Consider the following 24,988-nt stretch of genomic DNA (forward strand, 5'->3'; position numbering starts at 1 on the left):
TTGAAGTGCAATAACTTATTGTACTTTAATCACACACAAAACTTATCACAAGCATGGGTAAATTCATACACTCATTTCAGAAGAGCTTAAAGCCACAAAAACTTGGAGGCAAAAAGAAATTGAAACTCAGAAGAATTACATATCAAGAGAAAAACAATATTCAAACACAACTCTGGAAATACCATTTTACCACCAAATGAAAGAAGTAATAACACTCAAATATTCGATAAACTGTCTCACAAAATAAAACACATCTAATTAATTACGCTTCCAAGAGTCTCCCAAAACTTCAATTCAATTTGCATGCACAAAAATGTACATGCACACAACAGCACGCATATTTATCATATATTTACTCCTATACTGATTGCCTGACTTCAGTAGTATTAGAAAATGAGAAAAATAGATGACGACATCATCGCGCAGGGATGGAGTTATGCAGCATACAGGAGGGAGAGGCTTTTGATGTAACCTTAAGGTCCTGATGTGATTGTAGGACAAGATTGAGTGTGTCAGTGTAAGAATAATGATGCTTAAATACACAGAAGAGTGAAACCGGTATGTATTGTGTGAACCTGAGCTACTAAATGACTGTGCGCTCTGCGCAGAGGAACGGCATACGTTAAACCAACCAGAAGACAGACAGCCCTGTCTGTCCTGACACACAATACTGCAGTCCACAGCCTTCACATGGCTCAGTGTTAATTAAAAAGCCTTCCTGGGTTGGCTGTACGGCTGTGCCTCAGACCCTGCGAACGGGGGGCTGCAGCTTTGAGCCAGTGGATGTAGTAGAAGTGAGCAAAGGGAGAGGCGTAGAGCAATGTGTGTATCGAGGGGAGGGGGGGATCTTTGAAAGCAGAGCCATGACAGCTGAGGGGGAAGCATGTGTGAGGCATGTTTGTTTTGCATTTACCCCCTGAGCGCAGCTGTGTGCACTGTCCTTTTCCCAGAACACCGGAACACAGCAGACGCCCTCGCGGCTCGCCCTCCGTCCAACCCCGCAGCTAGAGCACAGGGGGCCCCATGTCCACATTTGCAAGGAGACCCTCTCAGTTCAAGTCAGAGATATGTACGCTGTAGTCAGGATTATGCATATGCCTTGGATTTGGGTCAGAAAGTAGAACTGGATGTAATTTGGAGGTTTCGGGGGGTGATCTGCTCCACTGACAGGTTATAGCCTGCACCCTGCTTGTCTTACCTGCCCAGAACGACAGTGAATGTGGTTCAGTTTAGAGAATTAGCAATGGTTGCTCCGCCGGAAGGTGTACTTCAAGATATCGGGTTTGCCTAAACTCCTTGTTCTGCTTAAATCAGGCCTTGCAAACAAAGGACGAGCATGCATAACCTCATAGGTAAACTTCCACTGAGCAGGCAGTTGTTACTATTTGAATGATATGAGGATGTGGATATGATTTAGGCTCTGGCTGCCCCCCCCTCCTCTTTCCATAAAGAGACACAAACAAATACATATTGTTTCAAGCTGAGATAGAAGTAAACAGGGAGTAGAGGCTGTAACCAGAGTGAATTCCTTGTGGTGCTTTATCCTGACGTGTTACTGGTTTTCCTAAAACAGATCCTGCTCAGATAGTGAGACAAAAAACTCATGAGGTTGGCCTTAAACTTTACACTTAATCCCTGTACTGAAACTTTGGGATAGTACCTGCATAGTCATTAAGGATGGGCATTTTACATAACTTACATATATGACTACTTAACGTTAAATTATTACACGAATGCTCTAAAAAATAAAATTATTATAAAAATAGGGTCCAGAATAAACACCTTTACAAAAATCCGGGAACAGATTTAGGTTAGTTGACCTTTCTGCATCGCATAGGCTGTAGAGATTAGCTATGATACTCAAGTTTTGCATTTAACAGCTTGCACTCATATTCATATTGTTTTTTTGTCAGAATACTTCGAAACATTGCTCTTATGCCTTGTCACAATTCTGTCTATAATGTTAGACTAAGTGTTGTCTGACTGAAAAATTTTAAGTTATCTGCATCAGTGCAGTTCTATAATTTTTTCTATTTGGAGGCAATATTCATAGAGAGCAGTCACATAGCTGTGAGCCATCCAGAATATTTCAACATTTAATATAGAACAGGTTAAATTTACATTTATATAATTGTACATAGTTGTTTTCTTATACAAAAAAAAGTTTCTGCTCTGTACGCTGAATGAATACTGATGTCCAAGTTGTGTACTTATGCCCAACCCTAACCTTCACTGAGTCGTCTCCTACTCTATACAATTTACTATTTACTAACTATTTTTTAACTGTAACAGTTGGTGGATTAACCTGTTTGGAGTTAATATTAGCTGTCTGTTGCCTCAAAGTTCCCCTTAAAGACAGTGCACACATCCACTGTAGAGCAACCAACCAGCACACCTATACTGGAATGCCACCTTATATCCGGTTTTCTGTGGGTCAGTTAGTTTGTTGTACAATTATATGATTAAACACCACTTTATTTAGCATCATACACCATGTGCGCTCAATATAAATTAAAATAATTAAGATTTAGGAATTTTGGCACACGGCCCCTTTATAAGATTAAGCCAATAGATTACATAATAATGCAGAAGCATGTTGTTATTGCACTTTAATGACGCAAAATCACAAATTTGCAATTAATCTGATTACCGAGCAACTGACTCACAGTGAATACGTGAGTTTGGGGCCCCAAGTCATTTGTTTACTGTGCCTAGATGATGATAAGTATGTCAGCTGTAACGTCACGACTCTCTTAGTCTTACTGTTGCCTCAGTTGCAAAAATGGAATACCGTCATCCAACATAATTTACAGATATGTTTTGATATATGATTTATATGTGATGACCAGATGCAAGGTTTTTTTTTATTGTAAAGGAGGATGGAGCTTATATATAATACTCAAGCCTCTGTTGAGTTGTCCAAGGTGCAACATCCAGCTAAGATGCAGTCACACTTTACTGAAGACGATAGAGGTTACGCTGCATTCATCTGGTTGATGACTTCCTTTGTTTTGTTTTTCAGAAATAACAACAGATAAAGAGAAAGTAATACAATATACGTGTCTGAGCTGCCTTGTGACCATTTACTGGTCGGCCATGACAGCCAAACTCTGCCGTATTAAAGTCCAGAGAAGGCTGTTGAACACTGACATCCTTTCAGTGTTCGAAAGTGTCAACACACTCTGTGTAATCTCCACCAGCCTCCTCCGTTTCAAAGGTGGCTGCTGCTGGTTTCGGTGTTATTTCTGGCAGAATGACTGACTAGTAGGCACTTCTCTCTCTGAAACTCCTGAGACTGGAAATGCAAAGGGGGCACAGTCATGTCCACTTGGAGTCTTTCCTCCTGAAAACAGAGCTGGCTCTGTTTGGAGGCTGGTGCTCCCAGGATCTTCAGCCCTGAGAGCAGCAGGCCTGCTGTGCCCTTCTCATACTCCCACACACCACTTCCTCCTCCATCCCTTCTTCTCTCTGGCCATCAGCAGGCTGAGTCAGTGCGGCAGGTGGATCTCTCACCCTGACCGCACTAAAACAAACCACATTTCATCTGTTTGACTTTTAAATGCTTGAGGATAGAGCCACTTCTAACTTTTTTTAGTAACTGAAATGTTTGCATTGAATCCGAGAAGCTTCATAATGTGACAGATATGCTGGATATAAACAGTTTTTCTGTGGCACTATCATAACAGTGTGGCTGAAGTTACATACTTCTGCATGTGCTACTGCTGATAAGGATTGCCTTAGAATAATATGTACATGGCATATAACAACAGAATTATAATTTCAGTTATTTTAAGGATGCTTGCTGAACTAATTGTCAAATCAAAACCAGTAACAAAATGACTGGATGAAAAAATCAAACAAAAAAAAAAACAATAACACTCAAAATTTAAATAATAAGGTAAGAATAAAACAGCACCTGAACAGGGATCTACAATGACACTGAAAGCACTGTACAAACAGAATTTCCTGTATTTTAGCAAGTAAGTGCATGGGTTTGTTTGAAATTATTTTCCTTCGCCTAGCATCTGATTTACACTGCAACTCTTGTCATACAGTACAGCATCACCTCCCACCAGGATTCCCACAAAGCTCACTGCCAGGGGTTGATAAACATGGCTGCGCCACACCACTTATCTTGACAAATCTCTTGTTGTTCTCTCTTGGAGTAATTGTCATCCATCCGTTTATTTGCATAATTATTTTATTGCAACATTTATGAAGGTAGTCACTGTTGCCTTTAGAGTTTTTAATTATAGTGCCCCCTCACCCCATGCTGGGTTTGTGTAGACATTTCAGGGGTTGACAAGGTCCCCCATCCAGAAGGTATCAACACATCATGTTGCCCAAGAAATGGCCGCACTGTGCTCTTTGGCTTTCATGCGCAAAGCAGCGATACTGGAGGACTTGCGGTCAGGGTCCATGTTCAGATCGTACGTGTTGATGCCTGTCGCCATGCCAGGAGGCCCTCCAAACAGGCTGCCCATGTGAGCCTGTCCCACATGAGCTCCAGGGCTCGGGACACCCAGAAAATCAGACATCCCGCTGGCTGAGTGGGGGTGAGGTGTCATACAAGGGGTCACAGTGTCACAGGGCACGACGCAACCCGGCACGGGAGATGCTGCGCTGCTGCCACCGATCCAAGAGGGGTTCTGGATCTGAAATAGTGATGTGAAATCAACACTGTTAAAAAATGACAAAACTGTGGCATCAAACCTACTGGCATCTGTCTTACTATTACATGCTGTACTTGCTATTTAGCCCATTAAAGGGGATCTATTGTGCATTTTTTCAGGTTTGTACTTTTTGTATTTTTAGTTACCTCTAGAACAATATTTGCATGCTTTAATGTTGAAAAACACAATTTTCCTCATACAGTCTGTTTGAATATACCTGTATTCATCCTCTGTCAGAGACGCTATGTTTTATCGCCTATCTCTTTAAGCCATGATGATATACATTAGTTATGCTGATAACTGCAGTACCAAATCATAACTGTCTTTGACAAAGGAATTACAGCTATTAAACGATCACTGATGAATTTAAGCATGTTTCCAGTCTGAAAGTAGAAATGGCTGAAACCTGGAAGGCAGGAATCGAAGGGAAAATGTAAAACCTGTAGAACAATCTCTCTTTGAAATCACATTTGGGTTGAGAAAAATGAATGTGATTTAGAGGCAAAAAACTGTCCAATCTATGCTCATTCTGTACCTGTGCGTAGTTCTCAGGACGCGTCAGGAGAGGCAGTTCGTAAGCTGTTGAGAAGTGTGTTCGGACCTGTTGCATCTGACCAAAACGCTCTCTTTTCCTCCATTTTGCCCTTCGGTTCTGAAACCACACCTGCAGAGAGAAAATGTCTGAATGTCATAAAACTGGCACTTAACTTTCATTTACCCAAGTATCCAGTCTTGGTCTTGGATCAAGGAGAGGTTTAAAACTCAACTCAAAAAAAACATTACATTTTTTTTTTTTTTTTTTTTTTACAGATACATATCTAAGTTTCCCTTTAAGATGATTCCAGGCTGAACTGCAAGAAGAAGAAATGGCGAGAAATCAAAAAATAATATCTGCAGCACATCAAACTTAAAGCTCCAGTGTGTAGGATTTAGAAGAATATACTGGCAGATATGGAATATAATATAATACATTTTTTTATTATAGTAAAACCATCAAATAAGAACTCTAGTGTTTTTGTTACATTAGAATTAGCCTTTTATATCTACATAGGGAGCAGGTTCACATCCACAGAGTCCACCATGTTACACTGCCATGTTTTTATTGTAGCCCAGGATGGCCAAACCAAATAACGGGTCTAGACAGGGCCATCCACGTTTTTGTGTCAGCAACTGTAGTTAGCAGCCCCTCTAGAACTAGCCAAACAGCATCGGAAACATACTGATTTTTAACGCATAACTGCTTTATCCAGTGTTTTTACTGGTTTTGATCACCTGGTGTATTTGTTTTGGAGAGAGAGACCTCTGCATATAATTTGGCTCTCAGTAAAAACCAGAACAGTGAACACTGAAGGAATTCTAACCAGGAGTTCCTCTTTGCACACGGGAGAAGTTTCACCCGGTTGCAATTCTCACCACTAGATTCCACTAGAACCTTCACACTGTTCCTGTAATTGTTTTACTTTATAGGGCACAGGTACGAACACCATTCAGAGGCAAATGAAGTATTATCTGAGTCTGCATAGTCCGAGCTGATGGATCAAACTAACTGGAAATTGTGGGGAAAAAAATGAAAGTAGCCTTTGTGCTGCAGCCTTCACTTCGCTGAGCTCCTCGAAACCAAACGTAAACAGATCCCGTCCCTCTCACCTTTGCTTATTTGTTGTCTGACAAGAGCTGGTCTTTTGTTATGACTAATGTTCCCTATAATCAGCTTTGACTTGTAAATCTGACACCGTTGTTTATTGAGTGCATTATTTTGTTTAAGTTACCATCAGAGTGTGTGGAGGTGATCACTCCATGGGAGGGGGGGGCTTTAAACCTGTCATGCTTTTCTTCAAATGTCAAAAAGCAAAGGTTAGTTTTACAACTCTTGACTATCTTATTGTTTCTCCCTGACCAGACTGATTATTGCACACATTTAGCAACAGAAACGTTTCCTCTTATTTCACGTATCCGCTCTCTGCTCATAAATCTAAGAAGTCAATATGGGAAATTGCAAAGTGAGAAGGGATTATAACTGTGGTTTGTTTGCATTTTCCTTTTTAATTTCCTGAGGCCGAAAGCTCCTGGCTTTGAGATGCTGTCTCCTCCTAAATTAAAGAAGCACAGAGAGTAGAGGATGTAATCCTTCTCTCCTTCATCATTTCATATTTCTTCCTCTGCACTGTTTTGCTCCATACAACATCACAGTGTTTATCTAAATAAATGTTGCTCTTTATGATTATTATACATTAAAATATGATTGTAAGTTATATCCACAGTGTGACCAGCAGCTCTCATCTGCTCACTGTCTGCTCTGTGTCGAGCCTGTTGATTATTATACAGGGAGAACATATTTTTGTGTTGCACACTCTGCGTCGTGACAGTAATTGGTAAAGACCATGACAGCTTAAGTAGCTGGTGGACTTTCAATGAGGCTTTATTTATGTTACAGCCCCAGAGAGAAAGAGAAGAGAAATGCCAAACTGGCCCCAGCAGGAGAGCTGTATGGGTCTGAAAACACTTTGAAGTGAGAGAGCGGCTCAGAGGATTGATAACCCGCCTCTGCTGTCACTCATGTCAGCTTCCATACCAGAGTAAAAAGAAATCCAAGGCTGAGCCTGGCTTCGGTTTTCCAACACCCCCAAAGCACTAATAATATCACGGGAACACCTCTGACCAGTGTTGTTGTTCTTTAAATGTGGGTTTGTACTATTTTCTCCAAAATTCTGGACCACATAATTTCTTATTTCTCTTGTCAATTAAAGTTAAGCGCAGGACAACAGGGGAGTGACACATAAAAAGACATACATGGTGCAGTTTGAAATGTAATTGTCTTTTCTAAGTGGTGATGTGTTAACTCTGCGACAGTGGTCTCTTTTATGTTGGTTCATGGAAGTTTTTAATACAGTGTTGTAATTGTCAAGACTTGTTAATAGTCCAAATGTTATGCATTTCATCTCAGCCCTTTATGAATTATGATATATATTTAACTGTCCCTTCCCATAATATTTACAGCCTATAAATATATAGGCTGTAAATATTTTTCAGAAATGAGAATAGGCCAAATAATATTTTTTTAAAAATCCATAATTTTGTTCATAATTGTATTTGAATAAATGTACTTAGTTACATTCCACCACTACTAACATAAATACAAAGAGTTAACTATTTTCCAGCTCTAGTCTATTAATTTTTAATGATAGCATCTGTGAAATATTTTGTACTCAATACTAATTTCTCACAACTGCTACTATGTTTTCACAGTTCATAATTAATCTGAAAAAAAAAAAAAGAAAAGAGGTCTGAACTGAACTGAGGTCTGGGCTGAGCCCCCAATGTCCTCAAATCCTAGAAACATCCCTGGCCTACACTAACAATTACTTTTCATTAAAATGACAATTGTTCTCTCAATTAATTGTTATTATGTATTGTTTCTTATTTGAAAATGTATCATTACTACTCCACTGCTTGTTTAGTTAATACGGCAAAACCTCACCTCATTGAGTTTGCAACTTGCCACAAGTTTTTACAGAAGTTGCGATGGCAACGCTACACATAAAAATATCCGCCTCTCTGATCACCCTGCTCTGTTGATTTGAATGTAAATTTCTGTTGTATTCTCATTTTATTTCTATGGTCTAAACACAAAAACATATCACAGTAACTAAATTAGCCTATCAGTATTTCTAAAAAGTATAAATGAGCATTTATTAATAAGTTTTACCACAATGTGGCATCTCGGCTAGCTATTTCTGATTATTTGGTACATTTACTTTGCAGTGTTGGCGGTAAAAGCAAACACATCTAACCATGCAGTATGAAAGTCCCTAGTTGGATGTTTAGGCTCATATGACTTACAGGATAATTAATTATCAAAATAGTAGTCGAGTTTTATCATGTACATTGTTTGAACAATTCAGTCACTAAAAAAAACCCTAAATCAAACGGTTTTAAGAAAAATTCTTCTGTGATTCCTCACTCTTCTATAGTTTGATGTATTTCTAACATGACAAAAAACAGTTTACTCATTAAGCTATATCTGCAAGTTGGACTGACCCTGTATTCTCCTTCCTTCTTGATCAAATCAGGTTTCCCTACAATTTCATTGTCCATTATCTATTTAGATCTATGAACTCATATGGACACCTGTGTTTGTCCAATGAACTCCACGTCAGATGCCATCTCGGCTCTCTGAGCTGTCTGAGCTAACAAAATGGCAAATCTGAGAAATGTGATGTTGTTGAAACCCCGACCCTTGACCCCTGACCTTCCCATGTATCTGTGGTGCATATGACTCTGATCTGAACTTACTTTCTCCCTTTGAAACCCAGAGACTGAAAAAGCAAACAACGCCAGACCCTTTTCAACTGAAAGTCTCTTGTTTTTTTGCATGAGAACCATCAGACAATGAAGTGTAATATATCGACCTCCTCAGAATTACGCTCACATAATTTACCTTTTTTTAATATTTAGACAAAAATGCTTGTAAATTTTAAAAGTTAAACTGAACTTTTCAGCAGCTATTAAGTTTTTATTTTCACTTTTCTTTCACTCCAGACAGAGTTCATGAGCTGTGAGTCCTTCTGCGTGTGAATGACTTGAATGGAGCACAGAACCCTGTTCTCTGACTGACTAGGCATCTCGTGTCTTTTATCTTTTTTAACTTGAGTGTTTAAGAGGGCCGCTGGGAGAGCCGAGGGCTGTAAAGCTGCGTCCATCTGAAGCCGGCAGGTTTGTGATAGTATGAGCAGTAGAGCAGAGCAGAGCAGCATACCTTCAGAGCCTTGGGGTTGAGTTATAACCCTGCGGCTGCACAGACTTCCTGTGTTTCACTGCAAAGCTTTTTCTGGTCACTGTTCCACCTTGTCATGTAAAAGACTGCTTTAATCGAGCTCTTATCTCGTGCCATGTGTGGCACTGACACATAACAAAAATGTAGTGAAAATATTGTATCTTTGCATCAGCTTGAGCAAACACTTGGATCTATCATATGCTTAAAAGTTGCTCAAAATATCGATATGTCCAGAAATATCAGTTGCTAACTTGCTCAAAGCTCATGGGAAGGGTTTCACACCTACCCTGGACACCACAGCAGGGACACATTCTTGTCTGAACAGGATGTTAATGAAAGAAAAACAGAGAAAATCCAGGGGCTTTGGTAGTCCAAAGTGTGCACGTACACGCACACGTAAACACACACATACAGGCACACATGTGAACAGAGATGGTGGAGGTCTCTCCCTCTGTTCACCGATCTTGGAATGCATTACAGCATTCATGACCGGATTGTATGTAAATCGGGCCAGAAGGTCACTGGAAGGGTTTCAGTCAGAGAGGTGCTGTACACCTCAGGCTCGGCTAATACCGGCAGAACTGAACTCACAAATTCAGGAAACCAAAACAGCTCAGGTACAAAGAGAAAGGCCACTCAGACGACCCCGTCGACACACAGCAGTCAAACAAGTCTCCTCGTATGCTGATGAAAGTCTGCTCTCCTAAAACTGCACATATGAGGCCCAGGCAGCTCTAACCTCAGCCCCATGGGCCCCCTGGCCTCTGTTAGCTCCCACTCCCCCACTCTCTCTCCCCTCAACTCCCACAATACCAGATAAATCTCTGGTGTTGTTCTGTGTGTGACGTTATCTCTGCAGAGCTGCAGATGTTGAAGGATCCATGAGGTTGTGTTGTTAAAACATCCTCTGCTCTGCTGTGACGAAGACCTCTTTTTACTTTTACACGTTGCCAAAGTTGTTGCTGGGATTAGACAACCACTGTGAAGTGTAACTTTTGAAATTTAGCTTAAGTTTGTTGGTTTTTGTTTCCTTTTACATATCTATTTCCTTTTTTTTTACCCACTTAGCTGCAGTTCCTGCTTTACCTGCACACGGGCTTCAGTCAGGTCAGTCCTCAGTGCCAGCTGCTCCCGGGCGTAAACATCAGGATAGTGTGTCTTCTGGAAAACCTTCTCCAGCTCTTCCAGTTGGTAGCTTGTAAAGGTCGTGCGGTTGCGTCTTTTCTTGCCCTTGTTGCTTTCTCCGCCATCACCCTTGTCCAGCGGGCTCGACAATTCTGTGCCTGGTGGCCTATCAGAAGCCACCTTCATGCCCTGATCCTTCACAGACAGGTAGCTGGTGTCCATTCCAGGTGGATCAGAGTCCGGGGCCAAGTCAGAGTCTGTCAGGCCTGAACTGTCTTTACCTGCAGAGACAGGAAGAAGATGAAAACTGTTAGGAGAGGTTTGTGTTTTTATAATTTCATCAGGATTAAAAGTGTGGGGTCAGAACTTGGATTCCTTCGTTTTGGCAGAGGTGAGACCAAGTCATTGTTTTGCAAGTCACAATCAAGTCCAAAGTCTTAGTACTCAAGTCGGAAGTCAAGAAAAGCAAGTCCTGAGTCAAGGCTGTCAAGTCCAAGTCCAGGCTCAAACTTTGAGTTTCAAGCCCTGAACAAGTCAAAATGCACTTTTCACAAATTTTAAGGCCATTTTACAGTCAGAGGAAAAATACATTAAGTTTACAAAAACCCTGAATGCCCTAAAAAATTTTTATTTATTTGTCAGAATAGGTTTGATGTTGGTCCCTGTAAATTATGACATGCATGTTTTGCATTCTGCAATTTGCTTTTTGTTGACCATTGCATAGGTTTTATATGTCAATGAAATATTCTTTATCATAACTTTTTCCACCGGCCGCTCAGTAACATAAGATTGCTTCATGGTTCTCTCCTGCAGCTTGACTGGTTGCTGTGGGATTTGTTCAGACAAAGTGAATCTGGAGATTTAAGAGACATTTTGCAGGAATTGATCCTGAATGTTGATTCTGTGCTGTGTGGCACACATAACATAATTTTTCATCTGTGCACCTGGGGGGGGGGTATCAAAAATTTTCAAGTAAAAAGGCTCAAGTCCAAGTGAAGTCAGGTGTCATTAGTGTTTAAGTCCAAGTCGAGTTTCAAGTCTGTTTTATTTTATTTTGTCCAGTCTAAAGTCATCAAATTTGTGACTTGAGTTTGACTTGAATCCAAGTGATTTGAGTCCACTGCTTTTTGGAGCTGCGTTCAAGTTATTGAAACTAGCTTATAATGCAACATTTGCCACTTAAAGCTTCTGGGAAATTGAGTTTAAGCACATCTCAAATTGCAACTGCACTTAATTGATGAAATGTGGATGCGTAAGTGACTGCTGCTGGAATATAAATGCTGTGTTCTTTTTCACCTTTTGCAACAAACATTGCTAATTTTTGTGTTAGTACCTTCAGAAAGCAAATTTAAGCTTTTTTTTTTTAGAATTATTTTTTTGAGCCTCTGTTCTGCTCGAGTCGAATATTGAGTTGCTTTCCTACGGCAGTTTATTCATAACTTGTGATTTATTTGTCAGATCAGCATAATAATTCACGGGATCTGATGGGGTGGAACAACCGAATTTCTTGCTCTTTGTGAGGAAATTCTGTGACAGTTTTGAAATCTGTTTGCACTTGGTGCTTAGTGTGTGTGTGTGTGTGTGTGTGTGTGTGTGTGTGTGTGTGTGTGTCGATTTGTTTGTCTGCATCTGCCCATGTAATGGATGGCCTGGATCACTGGCTGCTTACACGATCCAGTTGTAGTTCGTAGATCATTCTGTGTGTTTTACTGCACACACTCCCCGATCACCCTGATGCAAAGTCACCTGGCAGCAAGACTGTCACAATTAATTTCTTGTCACGCAAAAAAAGAGAAAGACCCATCTCTGTGCTCGCTCTCTCGCTCTCTCTCTGTCTCTCTGTCACACTTGCTCTCTTCATGACTGCAGCTTAACTGTAAAACCTCAGGCAGCTCTGATCATAAATTTCCACAGCCATGTCTCTGCCAGTGTTCTTGTCTAAGCTGGCAGCTCTTTTGGCCCTGCTGCTGCCCTTCACTGAACTATCCAGTTTATACACACATCTTTAGATTGATACACACCCTCATCGAGGTGGATGTAAAAACTGAAAATGTTTGGTTTCAGACCCCTCTCTCTCTCTCTCTCTCTCTCTCTCTCTCTCTCTCTCTCTCTCTGGCTCTTTCTAGTGGTGACTCGAAGAACTGCACCTCCCTGCTCCTTTACCATCTGAGGTGAAGTTATTTTCAGGATCGAGGACGTCTCTGCTCATCTGCCCATCCAACCATTTGTCAGGTTAGAACCAGAAGGTGTGTGTGTTCATTTGAGCTCTGTGTGCAATTCTCAGCACTCAGTCAGCACACGCGAATACAAACACACACACACACACACACACACACACACACACACACACACACACACACACACACACACACACACACACACACACACCCAGTGACCCGCAACTCACAACCATGTTGGGTAATGTGTTGCAAGGTGAGGTGAATGGATATCTTGTCACAGACTGTGTCTCACAGATATGTGCACGTAAGTTATAAAGTTATAAAGTTATATTTTAAGTGCATCTTTTTGATCAACATCACTGATCTAAATAGTTGAAGTGATGAATCATAGTATTAAGCTGCAGACAGAAAGGTGTTTGGAGTGGTCAAAATGTTGAATTTTTAAGTGAATATATGTCTGATTATATACTTGGGGACATTTTATTTAATTTTGTTTCATTACTTGCATGGCGGATTATGCGACAATAGGCCCCTTGGGATAGTTATGCAAAAGGCCCCTTACTGCACATAGCAGCAAGATACAAAGACTTTGTGGCGGTTTTGTCTGCTCCTTTGTGCTGTTGGTGTTTTGTGTCACTTTGTAGATGTTATGCATTATTTTAAGATTTTACATGTCTGTGGTCATGTCTCTTTCAAGTTATTCTGTGTCTCGTGGAAGGAATGTTGTCTCCTCAGGGTAATTTGTGTATTTTTTGGTCATTTTGTGTCTTTTTAAGGTGACTTTGTGTTTCAGTGAGGTTAATTTTGTTTTTTTGGTCACTTTCTGTCTCTTTGTAGATGTTTTGCAACTCTTTGTAGTTATCTTGTGTCTCTTTGTGGTCCTTTGGTGCCTCTTCTTGGTTGGTAAACCTTAATTAGAATGACTTTTTGAAGACGAAGGCCGGGGGGGGGGCTTTGGCCTTTGGGCCCCTGGGCCTTTGCCGAGTAGGCCCATTCAGTAATCCATCCATGATTATGTAAAAATATTGTTGAAATGTAATTTCCTTCAGTATAAAATACAACAACCTCTGGTTGATGGAAAATGTTACTTTTCAAATCTACTGATATCTGACTATTAATAAGGACACATACATTTTATATTATGGATTTCTTGAGGAATGAGTCTTGTAAAATGTAATGGCTGGGGCTGGGTTTCCTTCAAAGTTTTTTTTTACATACTAGTGCCAATACAATTCCTGACTTTCTCTACTGATACCAAAATAATATTTTGCAATACTTACAATAAATTATAAACAGATGAAGCAGAAAAAAAGAAGGTGATGCTAAACTATATAAGAAATAAACACAATAGTAGAGTACACATTGTAGAGAGCAATCAGATGCCAGCTTTCAGTACTTGGCAGTTCTTGATAGTCGACCTTACAAACACATTTCAGTCAGTACCAAAATAGTATTGAGGTTTGATGCTCAGGTCAAGTAATGGCACACAGCCTATGTCTTGATTCCCACCAACTGAAGCCTCTCTGAGGAGAGCTGTGCATGCAAAAGAAGAAGAAAAGATTAAAACCTGTTTTACTGTACATTCTGTATTTTTGGATTGAAGGACCAGCTGTATTATTTAATGAGCACTGTGCTCTGGTTGTGAAATGTTTGCCCTACAGTGCTGGAAACAGACTCGGGCTGAGGAGCCATGTTTTGGTGGCAGGGGGTCTAACGCCCGCAACATTGCCTCCCAGTCCATGACTAACACATCCTGTTAGGCTTGAAGGGAGCAAATGTGTTTTATCCCGGCATAAATACACTCCAGTTATTTCATCATATTTCCCTGGCTGGCACCCACAGTCCCCACAAGGCAAGAGCTGTCAGGCTGTTTGAAATCATGAGGCCTCTCGCTGATCAAAGGCCATTGTTTATATCGCATGTCACTGATGTTTTTTTGGCAGGAGCGGGATATTGTGACAATCTCCTGCTTGTTATCCATATCATCTGCTGTAGCTTTGAGGCTCTCCGACACTGCCCAAGGTGAACAGCAGTGGGCCCTCCTGCAGGGAACACCATATGTATGAAGACCATAGGGAAGTCTTTTTGCAAACAATGCCTGTCAGGGTTTAATCTTTGTGAAAAGAGGCAGGAAGGAGCGACTATGAAAAACATAGGCTGCATAAAAATCCCCATGTTCATTAGTACAATTGGCTTTTTCTTCCATCACCTGCACCTCTGCATGAACTAACACGTCCCAACAATAATCGGGCAAACTCTCTACCAAAGTTTTTTTTCTTTTCAGAAGAATATGCCATGCAAAATGTTTGGAGTTGCAACCACAGAATGTTCTATTTTCACTGCAGTGGATCCAACAGGCCGCATCTGCTCCAACTGCTGCGTTACAGTGAAGAGAGTCTGCAGCTCTGTGTGGTGGGCACAGAGAAATGTCTGCAGAGAGCAAGTACAATAAAATGTGCTTCAAAACAAGCTGAGCCATAATGTGCAGTTTAGCTCATGCAAATATTTCCACAAGAGTTTGCATACAAATCTAAATGGTCACAATTTTCGCTAAATACACCACAGTTTATGACCTAGTATGTCACTTTTGGCATTGATATCAAAATAAAACAAAGGATTGATTTATGACAAACCAGTGTGCCTTCTTTTTGATATTACAAGGCACTTCAGGTTTGTTTCTGTGCGTCAGACACTCAACACGGAACGCTGTTAATTCACAGCTGAAAATGAGGGGGCAACATCAAAGTGTAATTTAACTGGCTGTAAAGCGACAGGGCACCTTCACCGCCTCTTTATTGACTGGGACGACTGGGGTCAACTCGTGGTGTTAAGAGGAAACACTATAAATTACACACCACACGGTGATTCAAACTGAAAGAGAAATATCCGAAACAGAGGGGAACGTAAACAGTGGAGAGAAAACAGATGAGGAGATGGAAAGGGAAGAGAGTTTGTCTGAGGAAATGTGTGAGCAAAGTATTTATTTGTAAGTGTTTCTGGGGTTTGTTTAACTGACTTAAAACATGGATTTTGATTTGACATGAAGATTTGAACAGTGGATAACCCATAAGTCTTGCTTGGCTGCAGATACAGAGGCTGGCTGAGACACTGCGGCCTGATGCTGTGTGAGCTGGACAATCAGGCCAAGGCAAGAATGTGATATATAATGTATGAAGTTATTTACGACTCCATAAAGGGACTTGCCACAAATAAGAGGCCATTTGGAGATCAGCAGTGGAATTTAACTTCTTCTGCCTGAACGAATTGTACTTTGTACAGTTTTGAGGAATAACATGTTTTAAATGTTTTGTGTGCTACTCTATATCCACAACATTTAAGAAGGAAATAATGTACTTCTTTTGCTACATCAAGCTTTAGATACTTTGCAAGTTAAAATTGTAATTAATTGTCAAATATTAAACTACCCAACACTAGCCTGCACTAAGTAATTAAATATAGCCTCTTTTTTTTTAAAGAATCTAAATCTTAACCCGCCACAACATTTAAATGCTGCTTACACATAAATGCATCCTGAGAAATAACCCATACATTTCATTTCAACACTGGAGGGACACATATGAAATGGGACATGTTTTGACACACAAATTTTGAGTGTCAGATGCTTAATTTCTTGCATTCTGGTGAATTTTCATGCACCAATTTGTGCATTTTGTGCATCAGTTTATGATGTAAATATTTTTAGTTTTGGCAAAACAGAAGTCCTCTGCTACTTTCATGTTTTTATTGGGGAGTGACAAATGTACATGTTCTAAATATTGAATGGGGACATGTCCTCCGCGTCCCCCTCAATGTATGGAATAATGTATTTATTTTGCTACATAAATAGTGCTGTAACTTTTGATACTTTAAGTACATTTGCTTATAATACCTCTGTACATATGCTTGAGTAAGCTTTAGAATGCAGAGATTTTACTTGTAATGTACTATGTTTTTTATATAGTAATGCTAAACATATACAATGCAATTTATGTTTCTCTCCATCATCACCTCTGAGCTCTGCCCTCTGCCCACATTTTCATATTTTCCTCATATTTTCTGTGCTAAAGACATTTATGGGCATGTACTTCCACAGCGCTCAGGTGAAGTCAAGGCTTTATAAAAATGTAGCAATCAGATGAGCAACAAACATCAAAGAAAAAAGTGCTGAAAAATGCTAATATAGCGAGGTGAAATGCGAAACGAAAATTAATCTCGTGTTGGCCTTTACTTTCAGTTTACCTGGCGAGCGTGTGTACATACAGTAACCGACAATCCTGCATAGAATTCCTTTATGTACATTTGATAATACTTTTACTTGTGATAGAGTATTTTTACGATGTAGCATTGCTACTTTTGGCCACTCGGGGCAGCAGAAATAAGTTGTGAACAAACACTGACATATGACTTCTTTTTACCATTCAATGACAAACAGTTGCTTTTTTACACATCAAGCAGTTACAGAGCAACATTATTATTTATTTGGATGCTTGTTTCACCTGATGAACGTAAGTCTAATATTCACTCTCTTTTAGCTCTTTTTTGGTCTCTACCAACTCCAAAGAAAATTATCTGGTGCTTAAGCTGCTAAATGTTACAATTTGTACACCAGCTAGTTGTTTATTGTAAAAAAACAGAATTTATAACCAAAGGTCTCGCTGTGTCACTACACCCTAAATAAGGTGCAAGTCGCTACGCATTGGCGTATTTGTATTTCTAGCCCTATGAATTAAAGACCTTGAATGCTTTGGTATCTTTGATACCACTTTTTTTGGTTATAAGTTTCTCCCTTTTTCTTTTTTTCCCCCGAAGTATTCCATGAGCACCGGTGGCTTGAGGGACACTTGGAGCGCTCCTGCTGCCTTTCCTCTATTTCTTACTTTGTCTGTTTGATGTTTGTGAGGGGTGAGAGTGAACTACGACAGTAAAGTTCAGGGCCGTGCAGCTACACAAGAGAGCTCAAACTCACTATAAGGCTCCGTAAAGCCGAGGGGAGCTGCATATTCAGGCGATAATTCTCTGTAAGTTCATCACTACCAGTGACCTTTTTCACATTGTCACATTGTTTACACATTGTCATTTGATACATTGTTATTGTAAAAATAGCTTCTATAGCCGCTCTAAGTAACAGACCTTAAAACTTCGTACAGCACCGCTGAAGATGCGGTCAAAGTTTCTCTGACCCTCTGTTCTTGAAATTCAACCTTGTCTCTTTTGGAGATAGAAATAACACGACTATGAATAGCTTGTCACTTTACTTGCTTGGTGTGGTGTCAGGTGCATTCATCGAAACATTTCAGGACAATACTCACACACACGCACACACACACACAGACATCGGCCTTGATTTGGCCTTGACTGAGATTTGGAAACAGTCGATGTAACTCACAGGCAGAACTTCAAACATCAGCACATTTCTTTTTTTTTTTTCGTAACAAAAAGTTTTCTTTAGTGCCAATGTGATAGGTAGCCGCTCACTTTGAAATTCAACTCTGCTGACTGAGCAGAGCAATGATCTCAGCAGGTTGTGCAAAATTCACAGACTGCGAAAAAAAGAAAATCCATAAAGCCCATAGACTGATAAATCACCTCGCACGCACTCTTTGTCTCCCTCCCTCTCTCCCCCTCTGCGTCTTTCCCTCCTACCTGCTCCCTTCCAAATGTTTCTCTCAGACTTTGGAGCAAAACAGAATTTCCTTCATCTTATGTTTTTGTTGACTGATCGAAGGAGAACATTCCATCCGAGTGGGATAAACTCGCAGGAGTGCATTTTTGTGTGCACACACATAAAATGAAAAAACCTCACTCAACAACATGCACAATCACTTTTTCCTATAACAAGGATCCAGCTTCCAAAAAACCCAAAACACATAAATCCTAACAACGTGTCCTGCAACAATACTGAAGGTTTGGAATCATGACACACTATCTGTAAGGTTCATGTGTACGGCTAAGAAATGATGATTGTCTCACAGTGGAAATACAACTGTTCATTCACCAACAAAATCCTCTTAAATTATATTTCGTTTAAAGCCTATCTGTCAACCCATTTTGGGATCATAAAGTTGTAAGACAAAGACAAAAAAATTACAAGGAAAACGTTAAAGTATATTTTAAAGGCCCATTAGTGTAATTAAACTGCATATTACAAACACCAGGTGCTGTCAGTATCACAAAATGAATGTTAAACAAAATAACAAAAGTATTAAAGCAAAAAAGATGCTATTATAGAAAACCTTAAACCCATTTTTACTGTATTTATATGTTTTTAAAATATATGTTTTAATCCTACTTTAATGCCAAGCAAGTTTTTATTTAATTTTTCAAAAGCCACCAGGGTTTCAAATACCAGATACTCTTTTTTTCTCCTCTTAAATCCACAAATTAGACAGTAGGCTATCTCTATGCTAGTTTTTGATACAATACACCACATGACTGCACCAGGACCTCGAAAAACCTTCAACCTCAAAAAGGTCGTCCATTACCATTGCGCGGATTTTCACAGAAAATATTTAACAATTTAAAGTCAAGCAAGTGTAAAAAAAAAAGTCACCAGCCTATACTGACACACAACAGGTAAAACCAACTGAATCTCTGACGTGCAGTCCTGTACAGTTCGTTCTGTGTCAGTGTTCAGTTTGCTTCAGTTTACATGAAGCGGTGACAAAGAGACCAAAGGAAGTCCTGGACTGCAGGAGCCTTAGTGCCCCGCTGCTCTCACTCGGCCATGCAAACTGAGCCTAATGTAAATTGCCCTGCCAAACTTTAAGCTAAATGGTAAAATGATCCTGAGTCCTTGTCACCTCCACTCATGTCATTGACTTGCTGAAGTGTGCCTCAGTTGTCTGGGCTGCATGGCTGGTTCCCATTACTCTCTGCTCAAACCAATCTGCGCAGACGGCCATTACGAGAGGCTGAAATGGTTTGTGCTGGGTTAAACATGTTGAGGGGACAAAAGGGCAGGAGATCGAAGTGACAAAAACTGACAAGCCAGTGCAATCACACCTGCATGTTAGTCCAAGAGATAACTTTAACGGCTTCTGCTGATGAAATATTTACACTTGCAGAGCAGCATAACTAAATTCTCGCTTTGCCCAAAAAATAAATTATGGTTTACACCAAAAGTCTTCAGATTACACCAGCAGTGTGTTGCTGCTGCAAAGATGTCATTCCCCTGCAAAACCAGAAGCTGTGAAAAAAACCCCCAAAAAACCTAAAAGGCCCAATCCCGCTATAATTAGGCTACAATTCAACACCCGAGCAACAACAAAGTAACATCCTTTGTCTTATGGTGCAATTAAATGTTTACTATGTAAAACTAGACTCCAAATGTTGCAACGTGCTCTACTTTGACACCAGAGAGTTTCAAACAGGGGGTTTCGAATCGATTCTCTCTGCTGTGTGCGTGCAGGGAAACTCGCCCTGCTCTCCAAACTGACGAGGGCAGGAAAGTCGAGCTAAAGGTCAGCACCCTCAGACACTGAGGGAGGACACGGACACATCAAAAGAAGGATATGTTGTCTCTGGAGGATCACAAAGACGTGTAGTGGCTGCTTTAAGACGATGTAGTGACTGATTGAATCACCCTTAGGGTCCTAGTTTTCCAATCAAGACGTCCAGTTTGACCATTTTAATAATGATACAGCAAAAGATTTATTCTTTGGTGGCCAATATGACTATTTATACACGTAAAAGCATAGTTTAACTCAAGGACACATTTTACACATTTATTAGTATTTCTATTGTATGTCATTTCTGCATTTATTTGACAACTGTGGTGGTTTTTCAAAATACATAGTCATCTTAATGTGTTGTAGTGCTATGAAATATATTAGCATTTAATTACTGCAAAAATATTAACAAGTTGATTCAACACCATATTGTGATATTTTGTCGCAATATTGTTCTGTTTAAATAGATAATAATAATGAGAAAAAGATAGATGAGAAATTATTAATATTCCAAATACAAATCTGACTTTTGGTGGCCGACTACAATAATAATATCAGTTGCTTTTTGCATGCTTTAGATACATTTTACTGCAATAAAAATAATTTAATTGAGATGAACAAACTGAAAACTGATTATTCCATTTAGATTCATTTGACAAAGTTTTTCGTTGTGCTTGAAAAAAGGTTATAAATCACAGTATATCACAATAGATGTTGCAATAATCACATATTGCAAAATGTTTAAAATCACAATAATTTTGTATCACGACGTATTGCGATAAATTGTATTGTGCGGCCTCTGGCTATTCCCACCCCTAAATAATATATGCCTATTTTTACTTTTGATATACGTACATTTTTCTTCTTTTTTTTAAACATTCATTGGAGTAAAACGTTAAATGCAAGACTTGTACTTGAAAGAAAAAAAAATAAATTGCTGTAGTGTTAAGTTTACTAGAATCTTCCACAACTTTTTCATTTTATCATTTGATATCTGCCAATTTTTTGCTGCTTTTAGCATGCACATCTAGGGCAGCCTGCAAATAGTTCTTTTGCATTTTCTTGTAGTTTCAGCCCCTCTGTCAGCTCTGAGCTCCGCTGCAAGAGCTGCCTTGTTGATTTCATGTAACAGCATGATTGGCAATGTGTTGAGTAGAAACAATATAACAGTGTTGGTTGTGTCTCTAATGTATATAAATGTTTAGTAGAAAGTCATGCTGATTTCCATCCTCCAAAAAAACTGTCTCAGTTACAGTTTCAGACAGGCCTGAGACCAGTCATCACATCACCTTCGACTCAACCGATCAGGCCACAAATTATAACAACAAAGTCATTCTGTGACAACTTCAAACTACCCTGCTATTGTGTAAAATACAGCTTTGATTAAAGAAATGACTCAGGGAGTAAAATACACCGGCATTTCCCAATAAGCACATCAGGAATCATTTATCATAAGTTAAGCATATTTTACTGCTGCCCTCACTCTATGTCTAGTTCGTGTAGAAGTCAGTAAAAAGATCTTTAACGAGAAACTGCGGTCATTGATAATCTCAAGGAAAACAGGCACCGGTGACAACAAATTTCGATCTACTTACTATTTAAACGATGCGAAACACTTCAGAAGGGATTTTTTTTTCTTATTTCCGAGATAAAGTGCTAAAAAAAACATAAACGCTACAAATATAAAAATAATTTTTCAATTCAAAAAAGTTAAAGATTTGTCTCTGAGGGCCAAGTTACTCTGAGCAGGAAATAAAGTCAAACAGAGAAGTTTGACATCTGAGTCACATTAATGCGCGAGTTCTTCTTGACTATAACGCCGGGATGTTTTTTCCTGCCTCCTTCGCGGTGATTCCGGTCATTAGGCCTAGATTCAAGACTCCGTGTTGTAAAAAGAAGAGTGCATAGTTTGCAAAATAAACTTAACAACATGCACATATGTGTATTTCATCCTATAAGTCTAACCTTAGTTCTAAACTGAAGAAAAAATGCAAAGAAAAAAATGAGTCGATCAATTAAATTAAATGTTTTGTAATGTAGGCTAAGTAATACAGATTCCGCATAAAAATTAGCCTCATTAAAAAAAAAGTGGAAATTGGAAATATTGTTTGAGGATTTTTTTTTTATTAAAATAATTTGTTTCTTCATCGTATGACTTAAAATTGCAGTTTACTCCCAGCCTAATAACTGCGGCTTATTTACAACATAATATAACAGTTTTATGTCATCTCGATTTACCGGATCTGTGTCAGGGTTAATAGGTAATAAAAACTTAACAGCCATTATAAAAAGGGCCAGTATTAGCTTTTGAAAAGATTGATCTCCGCTCTTGACATTTTGGAGCAGTAAAGGCTTTTTTTCTGCAGGCCGATTTCCAGAAACTGCCAAAACATCTTTAAAGTGCTTCCACTAAACATTTCAGTGTAATACTGATGGACAAGCAGCTCGAATAAATCAGAGAGAAAGGAGAGAGATGGCTTAATACGTGAAAATGATTCTATTATTATTATTTTACACGTACCGTTTATATAAATTTTATCTAGATTAAAAAAAACGTTTAAGTAATTGTCGGAGCCTGCACCTTCATAAACAGACCAGTTTAGCAAAAAAAATGCTCATTTTGCTCACAGTATTTCCCCCCCTTTTTACGGTATTGTGATCAGAATTATTTGATTCGTCCTTTCACAACATTACTCCTCAGTGGATTATTTTTAGAAGTATACAGAGCACATTTTGTAGATGCTATATGCAAACAGAGTGTGTGAGTGAGGCAGAAAGAGAGGACAGGGAGAGAGAGCCCTCATGCTTTGTGACTTTATTCAAGACCATAATGTTTCTATTGTTATAACCTCGAAACTACAACAGGTTCAGCGCGTCTATGTTAGACACAGCATAAAAAAAGTGGTAAAGGCGAAGAAGAATTTAATTTTTTAAAAAGGGTACGTTTTTGATCTTTGATCTCCGGAATAGATAATATGCTTAAAGATGGGGCATATTCCCCCTCAAAGTTTACACTCAGCAGCTTGAGTCATTCTGAAAACTCGCATTTTGTTTGTTTGTCTTTTGATTTCTGTCGCAGTGGTGGAACAGTGATGGAACTTAAATTTGGGTTAAAATTACAGAAGATCTATTGTCCTAATACTAACATTGTTTGTGTGTGTGTGTGTGTGTGTGTGTGTGTGTGAGAGAGAGAGAGAGAGAGAGAGAGAGATGAGGGAAAAGCAGATGAATGATCGCTTTAATTTACCAAATGGATGACACATCTTGCTCATCATGGTATCACGTGTGTTTCCGGTTAATGGCAAATAGCATTTCTGGTTGGGTATAAAAACACGAATAAATGCTGCTTCAAAGTGGACGCCTGCCCAACGAGGGTCAAAGTTTTATTTGCACCCTCATCATTCACCCATTACAGTGGCGTCCCCACGCAATTAAATCTAATTGGAGCCAATCAGGCAGAGCCATGAAATGCAAATATTATCAGTTTGGAACTCACTATCTGAAAACCTGTTAATTCAATTGTCTGACTCAGCTCCAATATTAAGGATTGTAATGCAGATTATCGCATTAAATGCGCCCTAATTTAATTTTGATGGCCAAAGAGACAATTTGATAGTCGGGAAGATTATGCTGCTCCTTAACTGTGTTACGCACATAACCGCCGGGACGGGCCGGTACGAGCGGAGAAGCCCTGTGCGCTGTTGGGGAGCACGCAGGACTTTGGGGGGAAAAAATACATGAAACCTGTTAAAGTATGTTTGTGATTTTATGAGTCAGCCTGTAAAAGATAATATAGGATAAATCACGACGTATTATTTCTTCTGGTTCACTCACAGAGCTGTGATGGCCACTTTACGCATACGTGCCATTGATTGCGAACGAAACGTCCTAACCTTTAAGGCAGGCTGTATCTGCGGGTGTTGTGGGATTAAATGGAGCAATGATGAGCGATGACGTTGATGATGACGTTAAAATGATTTGCACAGGTAAAGGTAATCATCAGACACCAAACAGCCCGAAGGAAACACCCTGACGCTGAATGATTGCAGTGACTTTTGTTGCACAGCCTCCCTGTGAAATACGCTGCTGGTGAAAATAGCTCGTGTTTTGTCTCGTGAAGCCTCACCTTGCCAAGTGGACGCCTGTGGCTGAGTTATCTTAAAGTTTTGTTTTTTAAAAATCTGCACTCACCATAGCAGGGGATGAGCGCTCCGTTGTGCCCGCTCTCCTGGTGCAGTTTGCCTTCCTCGGGAGGTGTTTTGCAAGAAGACCTCTGCATGAAGAGGTGGTATTTGCTGAAAGTGCCTTGCCCAGCTGCGGCGGCATCCAATGACTGGCACTCCTGCTGCTGGAAGGGGCTTCGGGACTTTTCTCCGTAAGCCTGACCTTTGTTGGGCAGGAAGGCAGTGGGGCTGTATTTGGTGTCAGTGGCTGGGAATGTCCTAAAGTGGTCCGTCTGGTGATCCCTACCTTGCGCTGCAGAGGGGCTATAATATGAATCCATGGATGTCATATCGCTGTATGAAACGCAGGTCTCGGCGTTCATGCCTAAAAAACAGTGTAGGGGTGAAAAAGACCAAACTTTTCTCTCTCTCTCTCTCTCTCTCTCTCTCTCTCTCTCTCTCTCTCTCTCTCTCTCTCTGTGTCTCACTCTCTCTCTTGCTCTCTCTCTTCTGGAAAGGGAAGCGCAGACACCCCCACCTCTCCCTCTACCTCATACAGATGAACCTACACACACACACACATGCATACAGAGACTGCAGCGCACACCAGACCGCAGCTGGGTTT

General features: G+C 39.9%; 1 protein-coding gene across 1 annotated transcript; it reads right to left on the bottom strand.

Moving 5' to 3' along the window:
* On the bottom strand, positions 1-24,988 carry alx4a (ALX homeobox 4a). Its single transcript, XM_042498953.2, has 4 exons — positions 24,392-24,988; positions 10,534-10,853; positions 5,209-5,337; positions 1-4,655 (listed from the first exon to the last, which is right to left on the bottom strand). The coding sequence occupies exons 1-4, from the start codon at positions 24,744-24,746 to the stop codon at positions 4,335-4,337; spliced, it is 1,125 nt and encodes a 374-aa protein (XP_042354887.1). The 5' UTR covers positions 24,747-24,988; the 3' UTR covers positions 1-4,334.

The sequence above is a fragment of the Plectropomus leopardus genome, chromosome 1 (genome assembly GCF_026936395.1).
Source record: "Plectropomus leopardus strain MGB_pleo_1.0 chromosome 1, ASM2693639v1, whole genome shotgun sequence".
NCBI classification, from domain to species: domain Eukaryota; kingdom Metazoa; phylum Chordata; class Actinopteri; order Perciformes; family Serranidae; genus Plectropomus; species Plectropomus leopardus.